General features: G+C 48.9%; 1 protein-coding gene across 1 annotated transcript in view; it reads left to right on the forward strand.

Annotated features, from left to right (window-relative positions):
- The window catches only part of LOC142251136 (zinc finger FYVE domain-containing protein 1-like), a 95,259-nt gene extending 77,470 nt beyond the window's left edge, over positions 1 to 17,789 (forward strand). Inside the window, exons 8-11 of the mRNA XM_075323660.1 lie at positions 7,781 to 7,951; positions 8,140 to 8,317; positions 10,688 to 10,795; positions 14,332 to 17,789. Of these exons, the coding sequence (XP_075179775.1) occupies positions 7,781 to 7,951; positions 8,140 to 8,317; positions 10,688 to 10,795; positions 14,332 to 14,564 (690 nt within the window). The 3' untranslated portion in view covers positions 14,565 to 17,789. The remainder of the gene's footprint in view (positions 1 to 7,780; positions 7,952 to 8,139; positions 8,318 to 10,687; positions 10,796 to 14,331) is intronic.
- Positions 17,790 to 18,144: the final 355 nt, after the last annotated feature.

An 18,144-nucleotide genomic window follows, 5' to 3' on the forward strand; every position in this document is an offset into this window, starting at 1 on the left:
CACTTCACTTCGGAGAGTGTCTGAGCTAGCAGCGTTGTCATGCAAAGCTCCTTTCCTGGTGTTTCACCAGGACAAGGTGGTTCTGCGTCCGGTTCCGGAATTCCTCCCTAAGGTGGTATCCCCCTTTCATCTCAATCAGGATATCTCCTTACCTTCTTTTTGCCCTCATCCAGTTCACCAGTGTGAAAAGGATTTGCACTTGTTAGATCTGGTGAGAGCACTCACAGTCTACATTTCTCGTACGGCGCCCCTGCGCCGCTTGGATGCACTCTTTGTCCTTGTCGCTGGCCAGCGTAAAGGGACACAAGCTTCCAAATCAACCCTGGCTCGGTGGATCAAGGAACCAATTCTCGAAGCTTATCGTTCCTCGGGGCTTCCGGTTCCCTCAGGGCTGAAGGCCCATTCTACCAGGGCCGTGGGAGCGTCCTGGGCCTTGCGACACCAGGCTACGGCTCAGCAGGTGTGTCAGGCAGCTACCTGGTCGAGCCTGCACACTTTCACGAAACACTATCAGGTGCATACCTATGCTTCGGCAGAGGCCAGCCTAGGTAGGCAAGTCCTTCAGGCGGCGGTTGCCCACCTGTAGGACGGAGCCGTTACGGCTCTATTATGAGGTATTATTTACCCACCCAGGGACTGCTTTTGGACGTCCCAATTGTCTGGGTCTCCCAATGGAGCGCCAAAGAAGAAGGTAATTTTGTTTACTTACCGTAAATTCCTTTTCTTCTAGCTCCAATTGGGAGACCCAGCACCCGCCCCTGTTTTTGTGTACACATGTTGTTCACGTTGAATGGTTTCAGTTCTCCGATATTCCTTCGGATTGAATTTACTTTAAACCAGTTTATAATTTTTTCCTCCTTCTTGCTTTTGCACCAAAACTGAGGAGCCCGTGGCAGCACGGGGGGTGTATAGGCTGAAGGGGAGGGGCTTTACACTTTTAGTGTAATACTTTGTGTGGCCTCCGGAGGCATAGCTATACACCAATTGTCTGGGTCTCCCAATTGGAGCTAGAAGAAAAGGAATTTACGGTAAGTAAACAAAATTCCCTTCTTTAAAGGCATGTGTAGGTGTCACCCTTTAGCATATGTACCTATATACCCTAGCAAATGGGATTTCCTCTTTAAGAAAAATCCAGGTTTAATTTATTATAAAGAAACAAACTGTGCATTACTCACCCTCCCCTGGTACTATGCTGAGCCTCTGCTGCTGCTCCCGTTGGCTTATTGTTTGCAGCGCTGATCTCACTTCTACAGCACTGCAGACAATCACCGAGCTCAGCGCCTCTGCTCTTGTAGAGGTAACGTCCCACTCAGTGATTGGCTGTCGACAAGGTGTCAACCAATATCGAACCCCAGGAGCAGTGGCAGAGATTTGGCATTGGACCCAGGGAGGGTGAGCAAAGATTTTTTTTATTAAATAAACTGCCTAGGGACCAGGACATTCTGAAAGTGGACAACCCCTTTTAATGTGACTAGCGCTATTTCTTTTTCGCTCCTAATTGGGAGACCCAGACAGTGGGTGTATAGCTACTGCCCTCTGGAGGCCGCACAAAGAACTACACTTAAAAGTGTAAGGCCCCTCCCCTTCTGGCTATACACCCTCCCGTAGGAGTACAGATTCCCCAGTTTTAGCTTTGTGCGCAAGGAGGTCAGACACGCACGCATAGCTCCATTGTTTTTAGTCAGCAGCAGCTGCTGACTATGTCGGATGGAAGAAAAGAGGGCCCATACAGGGCTCCCAGCATGCTCCCTTCTCACCCCACTGTATGTCGGAGGTGTTTGTAAGGTTGAGGTACCCATTGCGGGTACGGCGGCAGGAGCCCACATGCTGATTCCTTCCCCATCCCTTTTTACAGGGCTCTGGGTGAAGTGGGATTTACTGGTCTCCAGGCACTGAGACCGTGCTCCATCTACAGCCCCTGGAGAAGATGCTGGATGGAGCGGAGTACATCAGGGACATGGCCCTGCTTCCTCAAGGTACTCTGTGTCCCCGTGCATTTGGCGCTCACACCGCAGCATGCTGGGTGTTGTAGTGCGCCGGGGGACATCAGCGCTACGGCGCTTGTGCCATGGCCTCATTCAGCTTCGCTGAAGCAGGCACACTTCTAGGAATCGGTCGCGCCGGCCGCTGGGACTGCGGCGCGGCTGGCACTTGTGGTGCGCCGGGGACTTCAGCGCGGCCCGCGCTTTTACGGCGGCCGCGCTGATAACTCGAGTCCCCGGCTTTTGCGGCCTGCTTCCGTTCGTTCCCGCCCCCGGACCTGCCAGTCAGGAGAGGGGCGGGACGCTGGCCACGTCTAGGAATCGGTCATGCCGGCCGCTATGACTGCGGCGCGGCTGGCACTTGTGGTGCGCCGGGGACTTCAGCGCGGCCCGCGCTTTTACGGCGGCCGCGCTGATAACTCGAGTCCCCGGCTTTTGCGGCCTGCTTCCGTTCGTTCCCGCCCCCAGACCTGCCAGTCAGGAGAGGGGCGGGACGCTGGCCAGTGCATCAGCGCTGAGGGCTGGAGTCGTTTTTACATACTCCAGCCCTCACAATCGGCACAGAGGGGACACTGTTTCCCGCACTTTTGTTTGGGAACTCCCACGGACCGCCCCTCTCCACAGACGCCGGCAGCCATTCCTGCTGACACGCTGAGCTGCAGAGGGGAGCCGGGGAGACCCAGACAAGGAATTCTGCAGCCTCTTACCCGCTATTCAGCGGGCGGTAAGCAGCCCTCAGGGCTCACCCCCTCTTGTGCCAGTAGTATTCTTAGTATTTTGTTTCTACAAATACTTTGTATTGCATAGCGCTGGTCGCCCTTTGGCTATAGACTCTCTCACATTGCAGAGAGCCAGCAGCATGTCGTCCGTAAAACGCAAGGGTGCCAAGGCACAGACATTATATGCTTCCTGCACCGCATGTGGGACTTTTCTACCGGCAGGCTCCACGGACCCCCATTGTGTGCAGTGCTCGGCCCCTGCGGCGCTTGCACAGTCGGGACCTCTGCTGGACGTGACCCAGGGTGTACCACCTGTGAATGCTGTCCAGGTGACAGGAACTGAGTTTGCAGCTTTTGCTGACAGAATGTCTCTCACTATGTCACAAATTCTTGACACATTGCGAGCTAGGCCTGTACTTCAGGCCACGGACACTGTGCAATCATTGCCCCCTGGTCCCCCTCAGCTCCAAGCTCCGGGACGGGCATATACACCTCAGGGTGAAGACTCTGACTCGGACGATGGCCCCGGGCAGCCTAAGCGGGCTCGCTATGACGGGCCTTCACATTCATCTCAATGGTCAGGATCCCAGCGAGATGAATCTATGGGTGATGAGGCGGACGTAACTGATCAGGATTCTGATCCTGGGACCGCTCTCAATCTAGATACACCAGATGGTGACGCCATAGTTAATGATCTTATATTTAACATCAATAAGATGTTAAATATTTCCCCACCAGCTCCTCTTGTGGAGGAGTCAGCTTCGCAGCACGAGAGAATCCATTTCAGATACCCTAAGCGTACTTTAAGCACTTTTCTGGACCACGCTGACTTTAGAGACGCAATCCAGAAACCCCACGCTTATCCTGAAAGGCGTTTTCCTAAACGGCTTAAAGATACACGCTATCCTTTTCCCCCTGAGGTGGTCAAGGGTTGGACCCAGTGTCCAAAAGTGGATCCTCCAATTTCCAGGCTTGCAGCTAGATCCTTGGTTGCAGTTGAAGATGGAGCGGCACTTAAAGATGCCACTGACAGGCAGATGGAGCTCTGGCTGAAATCCATCTATGAAGCGATTGGAGCGTCATTAGCGCCTTCTTTTGCAGCCGTATGGGCACTCCAAGCTATCTCAGCCGGGCTTGCGCGAGTTGACTCCGTCACACGTGCATTTGCCCCGCAGGTAGCACCATTGACCTCGCAAATGGCGGCATTCGCGTCGTACGCGATTAATGCTGTTCTTGACGCTACAAGCCGCACGGCAGTGGCGTCAGCCAACTCCGTTGTTTTGCGTAGGGCCCTGTGGTTGAGACATTGGAAAGCAGATTCTCATTCCAAGAAGTGCTTAACCAATTTGCCTTTTTCTCGTGACCGATTGTTTGGAGAGCGTTTGGATGAAATCATCAAACACTCCAAGGGTAAGGACTCATCCTTACCGCAACACAGACAAAACAGACCCCAACAGAGGAAGGGTCAGTCTGGTTATCGGTCCTTTCGAGGACCGGGCAGGTCCCAATTCGCCTCGTCAAAAAAGACTCAAAAAGACCAGAGACGCTCAGATTCTTGGAGGTCTCAGTCACGCCCAAAAAGGACAGCCGGAGGAACCGTTGCCAAGACGGCGTCCTCCTGACTTGCGGTCTCCGATTCCACACCCGCGGTCGGTGGGAGGCTTTCCCACTTTGGCGACATCTGGCTGTCACACGTCAAAGACCGTTGGGTGAGGGATATTCTGTCTCACGGGTACAGGATAGAGTTCAGTTCTCGTCCGCCAACTCGTTTCTTCAGAACTTCTCCACCACCAGACCGAGCCGATGCTCTGTTGCAGGCGGTGGCCGCTCTAAAGGCGGAAGGAGTGGTGACCTCCGTCCCTCTTCAGGAACAAGGTCACGGTTTTTACTCCAATCTGTTTGTGGTCCCAAAAAAGGACGGATCGTATCGGCCCGTCCTGGATCTAAAGTTGCTCAACAGACACGTAAAAGTCAGGAGGTTCCGGATGGAATCCCTACGCTCCGTCATAGCCTCAATGTCTCAAGGAGATTTTCTAGCATCAATAGATATCAAAGATGCGTATCTCCACGTGCCGATCGCACCAGAGCATCAGCGTTTCCTACGCTTCGTCATACACGACGAACACCTGCAGTTCGTAGCGTTACCTTTCGGTCTGGCAACAGCCCCCCGGGTCTTCACCAAGGTCATGGCAGCAGTAGTAGCTGTTCTGCACTCGCAGGGTCACTCGGTCATCCCGTATCTAGACGACCTGCTTATAAAGGCACCCTCTCAAGAGGCATGCCAACACAGTCTGAAGGTGGCTCTAGACACTCTCCAGAGTTTCGGGTGGATTATCAACTTTCCAAAGTCTCATCTAACCCCGACCCAATCTCTGACTTATCTTGGCATGGAGTTTCATACTCTCTCAGCGATAGTGAAGCTTCCACTGGACAAGCAGTGCTCGCTACGGACTGGAGTGCAATCTCTCCTTCAGAGCCAGTCGCACTCACTGAGGCGCCTCATGCATTTCCTAGGAAAGATGGTAGCAGCAATGGAGGCAGTCCCGTTCGCGCAGTTTCATCTGCGCCCTCTACAATGGGACATTCTACGCCAATGGGACGGGAAATCGACGTCCCTCGACAGGACTGTCTCCCTCTCTCAGACTGCCAAGGACTCTCTGCGTTGGTGGCTTCTCCCCACCTCATTGTCACAGGGAAAGTCGTTCCTTCCCCCGTCCTGGGCAGTGGTCACGACGGATGCGAGCCTATCAGGGTGGGGAGCGGTGTATCTCCACCACAGGGCTCAGGGGATGTGGACTCTGGAAGAGTCCACCCTGCAGATCAATGTTCTGGAAATCAGAGCAATCTATCTTGCCCTGCGAGCCTTCCAACAATGGCTGGAAGGCAAGCAGATTCGGATTCAGTCGGACAATTCCACGGCGGTGGCGTACATCAACCACCAAGGGGGAACACGCAGTCGCCAGGCTTTTCAAGAAGTCCAACGGATTTTGACGTGGGTGGAAAGCAGAGCGTCCACCATATCCGCAGTCCACATCCCAGGCGTGGAAAACTGGGAGGCAGACTTTCTCAGTCGCCAGGGCATGGACGCAGGAGAATGGTCCCTTCACCCGGACGTGTTTCAGCAGATCTGTTGCCGCTGGGGGACGCCGGACGTCGATCTGATGGCGTCACGGCACAACAACAAGGTCCCAGTTTTCATGGCACGGTCTCACGATCACCGAGCACTGGCGGCAGACGCCTTGGTTCAGGATTGGTCGCAATTCCGACTCCCCTATGTGTTCCCACCTCTAGCATTGTTACCCAGAGTTCTCCGGAAAATCAGGTCCGACTGCCATCGAGCCATACTCGTCGCTCCAGATTGGCCAAGAAGGTCGTGGTACCCGGATCTGTGGCATCTCACGGTAGGCCAACCGTGGACACTACCAGACCGTCCAGATTTGCTGTCTCAAGGGCCGCTTTTCCATCTGAATTCTGCGGCCCTGAACCTGACTGTGTGGCCATTGAGTCCTGGATCCTAGCGGCCTCAGGTTTATCTCATGAAGTTGTTGCCACAATGAGACAGGCTAGAAAACCATCCTCAGCTAAGATCTATCACAGAACGTGGAAGATATTCTTAGCGTGGTGCTTGGCTCAAGGGTTTTCTCCCTGGCCATTTGCATTGCCAATTTTTCTTTCCTTCCTGCAGTCTGGGTTGGAAAAAGGTTTGTCGCTTAGCTCTCTTAAGGGTCAAGTCTCCGCGCTATCCGTATTCTTTCAGAAGCGCTTGGCACGGCTTTCTAAAGTACGCACGTTTCTCCAAGGAGTTTGTCATATCGTTCCTCCTTACAGACGGCCATTGGAACCCTGGGATCTGAACAAGGTTCTCATTGCTCTCCAGAAGCCGCCTTTCGAGCCTTTGAAAGAGGTTCCCCTTTCTCGGCTTTCACAAAAGGTAGTTTTTCTTGTGGCGGTCACGTCTCTTCGAAGAGTGTCCGAGCTAGCGGCGTTATCTTGCAAATCTCCCTTCCTGGTGTTTCACCAAGACAAGGTAGTACTGCGTCCAATTCCAGAGTTTTCTCCCAAGGTGGTTTCTTCCTTTCATCTCAATCAGGATATCACTTTACCATCTTTGTGTCCGCATCCAGTTCACCAATTTGAAAAGGGTTTACATCTGTTGGACCTGGTGAGAGCACTCAGGATTTACATTTCTCACACGGCGGCTCTACGCCGTTCTGATGCGCTCTTTGTCCTAGTCGCTGGTCAGCATAAGGGATCGCAAGCTTCCAAATCCACCCTGGCGCGGTGGATCAAGGAACCAATTCTTCACACATACCGTTCTGCTGGGCTTCCGATTCCATCTGGACTGAATTCCCATTCTACCAGAGCCGTGGGTGCGTCCTGGGCATTGCGGCATCAGGCTACGGCTCAGCAAGTGTGCCAAGCGGCTACCTGGTCGAGTCTGCACACGTTTACCAAACACTATCAAGTGCATACCTACGCTTCGGCAGATGCCAGCCTAGGTAGACAGGTCCTTCAGGCGGCGGTGGCCCACCTGTAGGAAGAGGCTGTCTGACAGCCCGTTCATGTGGTATCTTTTTACCCACCCAGGGACTGCTTTTGGACGTCCCACTGTCTGGGTCTCCCAATTAGGAGCGAAAAAGAAGAAGGGAATTTTGTTTACTTACCGTAAATTCCTTTTCTTCTAGCTCCAATTGGGAGACCCAGCACCCGCCCTATTTGTTCTTAGGGTTTCGTTTTTCGGGTGCACATGTTGTTCATGTTGTTTCTTAAGTTCTCCGATCGTGTTATCGGATTGAATTTGTTTTTGAAACTGTTATTGGCTTTCCTCCTTCTTGCTTTGGTACTAAAACTGAGGAATCTGTACTCCTACGGGAGGGTGTATAGCCAGAAGGGGAGGGGCCTTACACTTTTAAGTGTAGTTCTTTGTGCGGCCTCCAGAGGGCAGTAGCTATACACCCACTGTCTGGGTCTCCCAATTGGAGCTAGAAGAAAAGGAATTTACGGTAAGTAAACAAAATTCCCTTCTTTCCATGTCCTATTTTTCACTTACAATAATAGTATCTGACTATTTCCCCGCAGAGTGACTCTTGCTCCCTGGACCAACACAATGCGGCTCAGCGGGTACTGGACGGGGTCACCCTGGTCATACAGTCTGTGAATGAGTACAGTGCGGGGCCCACCCGTGCCGTCACCTCCTGGGTAACTGACCGCGTGGCTCCTTCTTATTGGCGCCCCAATGCAGAGATTACGGTAAGCTTGAGGGAAAGTGCTATGGCCGTGCTAGCCGCCGTGGTGCATGCACAAGCCATTTTCTTAGCGGTCTTTGTCTGTAATCCAACCTTTGCTTAATAATGTGAGTTCTTTTATGCTGCTTTATCTGCTAATGAAAATATCTCTCTCCTCCATGTTTTTCCATGGCACTCGTCAACCACCAAAAGGAGTGTCACGGATGCAAGACAGTCTTCCAAACAGCCGAGCAGAAGCACCACTGCCGAGCCTGTGGAGAAGGCTTCTGCCACACCTGCTCCAACCAAAAGATGCCTGTCCCCGAGAGAGGCTGGGGGCCGTCACCCGTGCGTGTCTGCAAAAAGTGTCACAGTAAAGGTCCTGGGAAAGGTAAGAGGCCAAGAGGTAGAAGGATATGGACATACAGGTGTGCTGACCACATTCTGCACGCTGAAGAAGCCCCGGAACACTAAGTGGAAACACTTCCTGCCACCTTGGCTTGCAGAACAAGGTCAAGGAGCCACTGTTCTTGTTTAGGTATTTTTGACTAGGAGTTTCAAAGAAATCCAATACCGAGATGTCCTGTGCTCAGTACTAAAAACACTTGGACGGGCTCGACTCGTGGACCAAGTATAATGGAAGTCGATGGGGAACGTGAGCATTTTTCCAGAAGATCTTCCCAAAAATGCTCTAGTTTCCCATTGATTTCCATTATACTCGGTACACGAGTCGTGGCCGTCCGAGCATCTGACTGCTTGTTTCTAGTACTGAGCACCTGAGCATGGTAGTGCTCACTCATCACTAGTTTCGAGTACTGAGCACCCGAGCATGGTAGTGCTCACTCATCACTAGTTACGAGTACTGAACACTAGAGCATGGTAGTGTCCGCTCATCACTAGTTACGAGTACTGAGCACCCGAGCATGGTAGTGCCCGCTCATCACTAGTTACGAGTACCGAGCACCCGAGCATTGTAGTGTCCGCTCATCACTAGTTACGAGTACTGAGCACCTGAGCATGGTAGTGCCCGCTCATCACTAGTTACGAGTACCGAGCACCCGAGCATAGTAGTACCCGCTCATCACTAGTTACGAGTACAGAACACCTGAGCATGGTAGTGCCCTCTAATCACTAGTTACAAGTAATGAGCACCCGAGCATGGTAGTGCCCGCTTATCACTAGTTACGAATACTAAGCACACGAGCATGGTAGGGCCCCCTCATCACTAGTTACGAGTACTTAGCACCCAAGCATGGTAGTGCCCGCTCATCACTAGTTACGAGTACCGAGCACCCGAGCATGGTAGTGCTCGCTCATCACTAGTTACGAGTACAGAGCACTTGAGCATGGTAGTGCCCGCTCATCACTAGTTACGAGTACTGATCACCTGAGCATGGTAGTGCCCGCTCATCACTAGTTACGAGTACAGAGCACTTGAGCATGGTAGTGCCCGCTCATCACTAGTTACGAGTACTGATCACCTGAGCATGGTAGTGCCTGCTCATCACTAGTTACGAGTACTGAGCACCTGAGCATGGTAGTGCCCGCTCATCACTAGTTACGAGTACAGAGCACATGAGCATGGTAGTGCCCGCTCATCACTAGTTATGAGTACTGAGCACCTGAGCATGGTAGTGCCCACTCATCACTAGTTACGAGTACCGAGCACCCGAGCATGGTAGTGCCCGCTCATCACTAGTTACGAGTACTGAGCTCCCAAGCATGGTAGTGCCCGCTCATCACTAGTTACGAGTACAGAGCACCCGAGCATGGTAGTGCTCACTCATCACTAGTTACGAGTACTGAGCTCCCGAGCATGGTAGTGCCCGCTCATCACTAGTTACGAGTACAGAGCACCCGAGCATGGTAGTGCTCACTCATCACTAGTTACGAGTACTGAGCTCCCGAGCATGGTGGTGCCCATTCATCACTAGTTGTGAGTACTGAGCATGGTATAATATATATATAATAAAACCTTTTCACTATGGTTTCTCTTTAATCATACAAGACCTGGAGAATAACGGTAGAAGTAAAAATGAATGGTGTCCCAGTTTGTACTGCAGAACATGACAATATAAGGCCCTGTGCGCACGCTGTGGTTTTTGTCGCGATTTTGCTGCATGAATTGCTGCAGAAAATGTTTAAGACCTTTGTGTAGTCCTTCCCCGGCAAAACCTATGGTAAAAAAAAATGCTGCATTTTTTTTCCCCCTACAGGTTTTGCTGCAGTGTTTCTACAGCCAAAAGAATGTGCATGTCACTTATTTTCCGCAGGTAACTGCGGTTTTTACCATACATAATAGTAAAAAAAACGCAGGGAACAACCTGCAGAAAATTTACAGCTATTGAAAATGCAGTTTTCGGGTGCGGTTTGCTGCGTTTTTTTTTACCGCAGGTGCTGTAATCTTTCAGAGGCTGCAGAATTTTCTTAAGAAAACTTCCATTTTCTAGTGCGCCCAGTGCCTTAAAGTTCTGGCTGTTGGAAAAAAGAGGGGGTAAAAAATGGAAATGACAAAATGAAAAATCACCTTGTCCTTTCAAAGTGATAAAGTGAATGTGGGATTTGGAAAGCAGCAAAGTTCCCCAATGATATAGTACAATCCTTCCATTTATTTTAACTTTCTCAAGATAAATTATATTAAATCTTTCCTGATTTGTGGCTCCTAATTGTATTTATTTAATTTTATTTTTTTTTTAAATAAAATTTAAATTGCATGTAATATTTGTAGCTTTTTCCCCTGTGTTTGTGGTTGTCCCTACAGGTCAGCAGGCGGTGGAGGATGATGGGAGTAATCTCTTACCTCGAAAAGTGACCGAGATGGCTCAAAGCTCCCTAAACGTGGTGTCGTCTGTCATAGAATATCCTTTGTGTAATTTTCTTTTGCATTTTTTTTCTTTAATATTTAGTTTGACTGCAATTACATTAAAAAACAGCACAAAGTTATGGGCACCTTCAGGTGCATTTTTTTTTTTTTTACAGCTAAATGCATGTATTTTTGGAAAAAAATATACCGTATTTTTCGGACTATAAGACGCACTTATTTTCTCCCAAATGTTGGGGGAAAGTGGGGGGTGCGTCTTATGGTCTGAATGTGGCTGCGGGGAATGAGGGTGCTGCGGTGGAGCAGGTCATCGGTGGCACGAGCAGGCTGCAGCAGCGCCTGCCGTGACCACGTGGGCCCGCTCATTACATATGCACGCCCATCCTTCCGCCCATCATCTCTCAGCGCTAAAGCCAGCGTTGACAGGTGGGCGGGGGGTGCGCGCATAATTAACAGCCGGCCCGCATGATCAACCTTGGCAACTACAGCCTGGAGTGATCAAGTGCGGCTGTATTCACTGCCCTCCGTGCATCATCATCAGCACGGTGTGCAGTGATTCAGTACACTCACCCGTCACCGTGTGTGGAGCCGTCCCCCTGAAGCATCGCGATGTCTTCCTGTTTGTGCCGGTCAGCTGATGTGTGTAAAGAGCGGTGAGCACAGCGATGACGTCATCGCTGTGTGCGCCGCTAGTGTCCACACAGATCAGCTGACCGGCACAGACAGGAAGACATCGCAATGCTGCAGGGGGACGGCTCCACACAGCGGCGCTGCAGCTGAGACAGAGAGGAACCTGGTCGGTGCTGCAGGGAGTGGGGAAAGGTGAGTAGAAACGCTTATTTTTTTTTTTCTGTGCCACAGGATACAGGCCATATACCAGGATGGGGGTATTTTATGAGCAGGATGGGGGTATATTATGAGCAGGATGGATGGGGGTATATTATGAGCAGTATGGGGGTATATGAGCAGGATGGGGGGTATATAGCAGGATGGGGGTACATGAGCAGGGTGGATGGGGGTATATGAGCAGGATGGATGGGGGTATATGAGCAGGATGGATTGGGGTATATGAGCAGGATGGATGGGGGTATATGAGCAGGATGGATGGGGGTATATGAGCAGGATGGATGGGGGTATATGAGCAGGATGGATGGGGGTATATGAGCAGGATAGATGGGGTATATGAGCAGGATGGATGGGGGTATATGAGCAGGATGGATGGGGGTTTATGAGCAGCATGGATGGGGGTATATGAGCAGCATGGATGGGGGTATATGAGCAGCATGGATGGGGGTATATGAGCAGCATGGATGGGGGTATATGAGCAGCATGGATGGGGGTATATGAGCAGGATGGATGGGGGTATATGAGCAGGATGGATGGGGGTATATGAGCAGCATGGATGGGGGTATATGAGCAGGATGGATGGGGTATATGAGCAGCATGGATGGGGGTATGTGAGCAGGATGGATGGGGGTATATGAGCAGGATGGATGGGGGTATGTGAGCAGGATGGATGGGGGTATGTGAGCAGGATGGATGGGGGTATATGAGCAGGATGGATGGGGGTATGTGAGCAGGATGGATGGGGGTATGTGAGCAGGATGGATGGGGGTATGTGAGCAGGATGGATGGGGGTATATGAGCAGGATGGATGGGGGTATGTGAGCAGGATGGATGGGGGTATGTGAGCAGGATGGATGGGGGTATGTGAGCAGGATGGATGGGGGTATGTGAGCAGGATGGATGGGGGTATGTGAGCAGGATGGATGGGGGTATATGAGCAGGATGGATGGGGGTGTATGAGCAGGATCATATAAAAGGCAGGAGGATCGTTACCAGAATGGGGTACCTTAGTAGAGAATTTGGGGACATTACCCCCATAACAGTGTCAGCAGCAGATCCTCGCCCCATAACAGTGTGTCATGACCACATTTTTTGCTTAAAATTTTATTTTCCTACTTTCCTCCTCTAAAACCAGGGTGCGTCTTATGGTCAGGTGCGTCTTATAGTCCGAAAAATACGGTATTTTTCTATGGTGTTTCATTAAAAGCGTTGCACCATTTGCCTTCTGTAACCATTGTGTTGCACTGTCTATTGCTGGCTATGGAATTAGTTAACTGAGAATTAGAGTTGAGCGAGTACCTAAGTATTCGTACTCGCTTTACTCATAACGAGTACTGTCTAATACTCGCGTTTTCTTTCCGAATATCGTGTGCAATGCAAGTAAATAGTCAATGGGGAAAACTCTCAATGTAACGAGTAACCTGAATTCCGCACTATTTGTGTGATTAGTGAATAATGCGGAATTCGGGTTGCTCGTTACATTACGAGTATTCCTCATTGACTTGCATTGCACATGGTATTCGGAATGAATACGCGAGTATTAGACCGTTCTCATTAAGTGTATAGTGAGTACGAATAGTTAGGTACTCGCTCAACTCTAGTGAGAATCCTTCAGTGAGCTCCTCTAAGTGAGAGTTTATCCTTTATCTGAGCATTTCTCCGTTTCTTTATCATCACAAAGTTCTGCTCCACTTTCCTGTGTTCCTAAATCCTTAAAAGATGGAAAATAAGAATTCTAAACACTTTTGTTAGACCAGCTCACTGACACTGTGTTAACCCATTACAAGAGACAAAGCAGTACAATTACAATCAAACCCGTTTACAAAAATATTTTTGACCAAAAATAAATGCATTTAAGAAAAAAAAATGACACCCAGAGGTGTCCATATTCCTTAATATCTGTTAATCCACAGCTTATTCTCACTCATGCACACTCATTTTGTCCGAGTGTGCATGTGTTTACTAACTCAAAGGGTTAATAAGCTGCTACCAGACTCATATCTTTTTGTAGGAACAAATTTTCGAACATAGTCCCTCCCGACCCTCCTTTCTTATGCTCATAGGGGAGTCTGCTCCCCGCTCCCCATCCGAGCATCCGACTGCTGGTTATGAGCATTGAGCATCCAAGCATGGTAGTGCCCGCTCATCACTAGCTATGAGTACTGAACACCCGAGCATGGTAGTGCCCGCTCATCACTAGTTATGAGTACTGAGCACCCGAGCATGGTAGTGCCCGCTCATCACTAGTTACGAGTACTGAGCACCCGAGCATGGTAGTGCCCGCTCATCACTAATAACGAGTACTGAGCACCCGAGCATGGTAGTTAGTGCCCACTCATCACTAGTTACGAGTACCGAGCATGGTAGTGCTCACTCATCACTAGTTACGAGTACCGAGCACCCGAGCATGGTAGTGCCCGCTCATAACTAGTTACTAGTACTGAGCACCCGAGCATGGTAGTGCCTGCTCATAACTAGTTACTAGTACTGAGCACCCGAGCATGGTAGTGCCCGCTCATCACTAGTTACGAGTACTGAGCACCCGAGCATGGTAGTGCCCGCTCATCACTAGTTACGAGTACTGAGCACCCGAGCATGGTAGTGCCCGCTCATCACTAGTTACGAGTACTGAGCACCCGAGCATGGTAGTGCCCGCTCATCACTAGTTACGAGTACTGAGCACCCGAGCATGGTAGTGCCCGCTCATCACTATTGATTTGGGTTTTCTCTATTTGCAGATTTTGTGAAGGAAGCCGCACGCCCCAGCTACTGGGTATCGGACCAAGAGATCACCAATTGCCATGAGTGCAAAAAACTGTTCACGCCTATCATGTCAAGACATCACTGCCGGGCTTGTGGCCAGGGTTTCTGCCACGTTTGCTCTGATTTCCAGCGGCCGGTCCCCTCTCGTGGGTGGTATCATCCGGTCCGAGTTTGCCAGAGTTGTGACCTTAAAAAGGGCGAATTGTAAAGATTCCTTATGGAGGCTGATGGCTACTAAAAGATTATCTACCAATGCTCGAGACCCAAACTATTCATAGTGGATATTATCTGCAGGGATCGCCCGCTCTGGCACTACAACATAATGCCACTAATCAAAGTGGCTCTGGATCTTTCACCTTTTTTGTGTCTTAACATTGTCAGGGTTATTAATGTGATGTTTAGGACTGGAAAACGGGTTTTCTTGAATACTCCCCCTTAACCTGAACATCCTTAGTCCACCATCTTTATCCAAATGATAGTAAACCCTTAAGTATAAGTACTGACTCCCTATGCAATTGGGGGTACAGGTAGATGTTAGGATATGCTGCATGACTACTCCACAAAGCAGGGTCTACAGGGTCATTGGAGAGAGAGTCCCTGCACAGGTCTGAGCTATACCCTTTTTCAATGGATGGCAAGAACATATAAATGAATACCCTCTCTAAAGCACCTGAGAGGGTGGAAAATAGGCTCAAGGATCATGGAAGGGCAAATGGACTCCAGATCCTTTTGCCCTGGGTGGCGAAACCCAGCACAATCATGGGGTTCTGTATGCCAATTCCCAAGGTGGGGCAGTAGTAGGGAAGAAAATGGAAGGATAATGTTTAGCATGTCCTGGGGTCCAAGAGCTGGCAGATGTCTATGCATGGCCATCCAGGATCCATCGTTAACTATACTCCTCCCGGGGTCGATGGGCTGGCAGATGTCTATGCATGGCCTACCAGGATCATCCTGGGGTCGATAGGCTAGCAGATGTCTATGCATGGCCTACCAGGATCATCCTGGGGTTCATTGTTTGGCAGATGTCTCTACATGGTCTACCAGGATCATCCAGGGGTCCATGGGTTGGCAGATTTCTATGCATGGTCTACCAAGATCATCCTGGGGTCCATGGGCCGACAGATGTCTATGCATGGCCTACCAGGATCCATCACTAACTATACTTCTCCCGGGGTCCATGGGCTGGCAGATGTCTATGCATGGCCTACCAGGGTCATCCTGGGGTCCATGGGCTAACAGATGTCTGTGCATGGCCTGCCAGGATCATCCTGGGGTCCACGCATTGCCTACCAAGATCATCCTAAGGTCCATGGGTTGGCAGATGTCTATGCATGGTCTACCAGGATCCATTATATTCCTCCTGAGGTCCATGGGCTGGCAGATATCTAAGCATGGCCTACCAGGATCATCCAGGGGTCCATGGGCTGGCCGATGTCTATGCATGGCCTACCACTACCAGGATCATCCTGGGGTCTATGGGCTGGCCTATGTCTATGCATGGCCTACCAGGATCATCCTGGGGTCCTTGATTTGCATTATTTCACTTCTCTGACAATCATTTTTTAATAATCGCAGCTCAGGTTCTCATTTTGTAGAAACTTTGTGTCTTCTCGTCCTCTTCATATTAGTCGGGAAATACAAAACTTTAGATAGTAAATGGTTTTCCGTGCTTGGAATGAAGTTTTTGAAATGTTAGCCCCTTTATATGAGATTACATTGTATAACTGATTAATCCGACAGAAGTTAGCATGATATATTATAGAAGTGCAGGAGATCTTAGACTTATCACCTTTTAGATAAAACTCTTGAACATAAAAAGTTCTGCTGGTTTTCATTGGAAACAGTCAGCAAGTTTGTCTCTTATAGCAGTGGGGCGTTTAGATTTTACGTCCGCAGATTGATTGAAGCTCTGAGGTCTGCAGAATAGTAAATGCAGGGGTAGATTATAATACCGGCTGTAATGCTGGACGAGTAAATGATAAATTAATTCTATATAGCAAATGCAAAATAGTATGTAGCAGTAGCCAAACCTTATTTTTTGCAAATTTTTGTTTTTAATGGAAGGTTTCTGGTAGAATCTAACCTACAGTACCTGTTCAATATTTTGAGATGAGATAGTTGGGAGACATTAGCTCCAGACCTCTGTGATACCGTATCCCTCATACCAATATTTTTTGACACAACACTTTGCATTGGTTCAATAAGATTTTTTGGAGCCAAAAATCATAAATTGCTTCATCCAATCTCTGGGCCAAAATTGGCACCAGGCACTTTTGAACCAATGCCTAATTGCACTTGGTTTAGGGAATAAATAAAGACCACTGTGATTGGTCACCCAAGACTAAAACTAATTAACCCCTTTAAATTGATGCCCATCATTGCTATTGTTATTAGGTTGAGCTATGATTTATGGAGTAACTTGCTAAAAATTGTAAAAAAAAAATAATTCCTTTACCCCTGCAAAATTTCCATTAATGATGGAAACTATCACTGGCAAAAACTGGGTTGTTGCTTGATAAAAAGAGACACATCTTTATTTTTTTTTTTTTTATATAGCGCTAATATATTCCGCAGCGCTTTACATACATCAGGAACACTGTCCCCATTGGGGCTCACAATCTAAGTTCCCTATCTGTATGTCTTTGGAGACACATCTACTTATCCCGTGCAACAAACAGATAAACTTTGTATACTATGACTATTAACACTGTGGTTAACCATTGTCCAAATACCAAAAGCTATAGATTGGAAAAAATCCTGAATCAGCAGAATGTTTTTATTTATTTTGTCATTTGTAAGGCTGGGACAAAACTGGATGATTAAGGTGGGATGAAGTGAAATCAAAATTATGTGGGGGTCTCCTGAATGTAGATTTGCTGGTTAAGGAGGATCAAGCATGTGACATTTCTTAAAGGGCTTTTCCAGGAAAAGAGATCATTAAAACATTGTAAACCGTATGAAGAAACTTCGTAATTTATTACACTGATGTGTTCCGGAGTTGTGGGTTCCGTAGAGGACAAGAACTTTTATGAACTGATGACTTCGGTCAGATTGGATAATGTGGAATTTTCCAAAATGACCCATTGCTCTTCCATAGTGCACAGACTTTGGGTTTTCTTAGTCAGTACCTGCAGGAAAGTCTCAAGACGGTGCATACCAGGAATGTTAGTGAGAGTAGAATTTTTTCCATCTTGAGACTATAGAAGTCTCAAGGTGGTGCCTTTTAAAGGTAGCGTATGTGATCAGGGGGAAAGATAAAGAAGCCAACACATACTACGCTGTTTCCCTGAAAATAAGACCTACCCCAAAAATAAGGAAAATAAGCCCTCATAGGATTTGGGGGCTGTTTTGCGTATGCCTAAAATATAAGTCCTACTCCAAAAATAAGCCCTAGTTGCGGTTCAATAAGTAAGTATCCAAGCAGCCCAAAACTGTAAAGAAACAGGAGGACTCATCAAAGAAAGCAATTTGAATATATAGGAAGAAACCGGGTGTCTCGCCGCTCTATGACCAATCAAACGAAGTGCATAAAATTATTCCATGCCTTTATTAGATTGCAAGGGTCAGGTCAACGCGTTTCAGTGGTCGTAGCCTCCTTCCTTAGTACATCAAGCAATGACACAAATAAAAGATTGTCATTGCTTGATGTTCTGAGGAAGGAGGCTGCGACCTATGAAATGTGTTGACCTGACCCTTGCAATCTAATAAAGATTTATTTGATTGGTGATAACGCGGTGAGACACCGGGTTTCTTCCTATATATCCAAATTGAATCCTTCGGGGCTGCAG

The sequence above is a fragment of the Anomaloglossus baeobatrachus genome, chromosome 9 (genome assembly GCF_048569485.1).
Source record: "Anomaloglossus baeobatrachus isolate aAnoBae1 chromosome 9, aAnoBae1.hap1, whole genome shotgun sequence".
Classification (NCBI taxonomy): Eukaryota; Metazoa; Chordata; class Amphibia; order Anura; family Aromobatidae; genus Anomaloglossus; species Anomaloglossus baeobatrachus.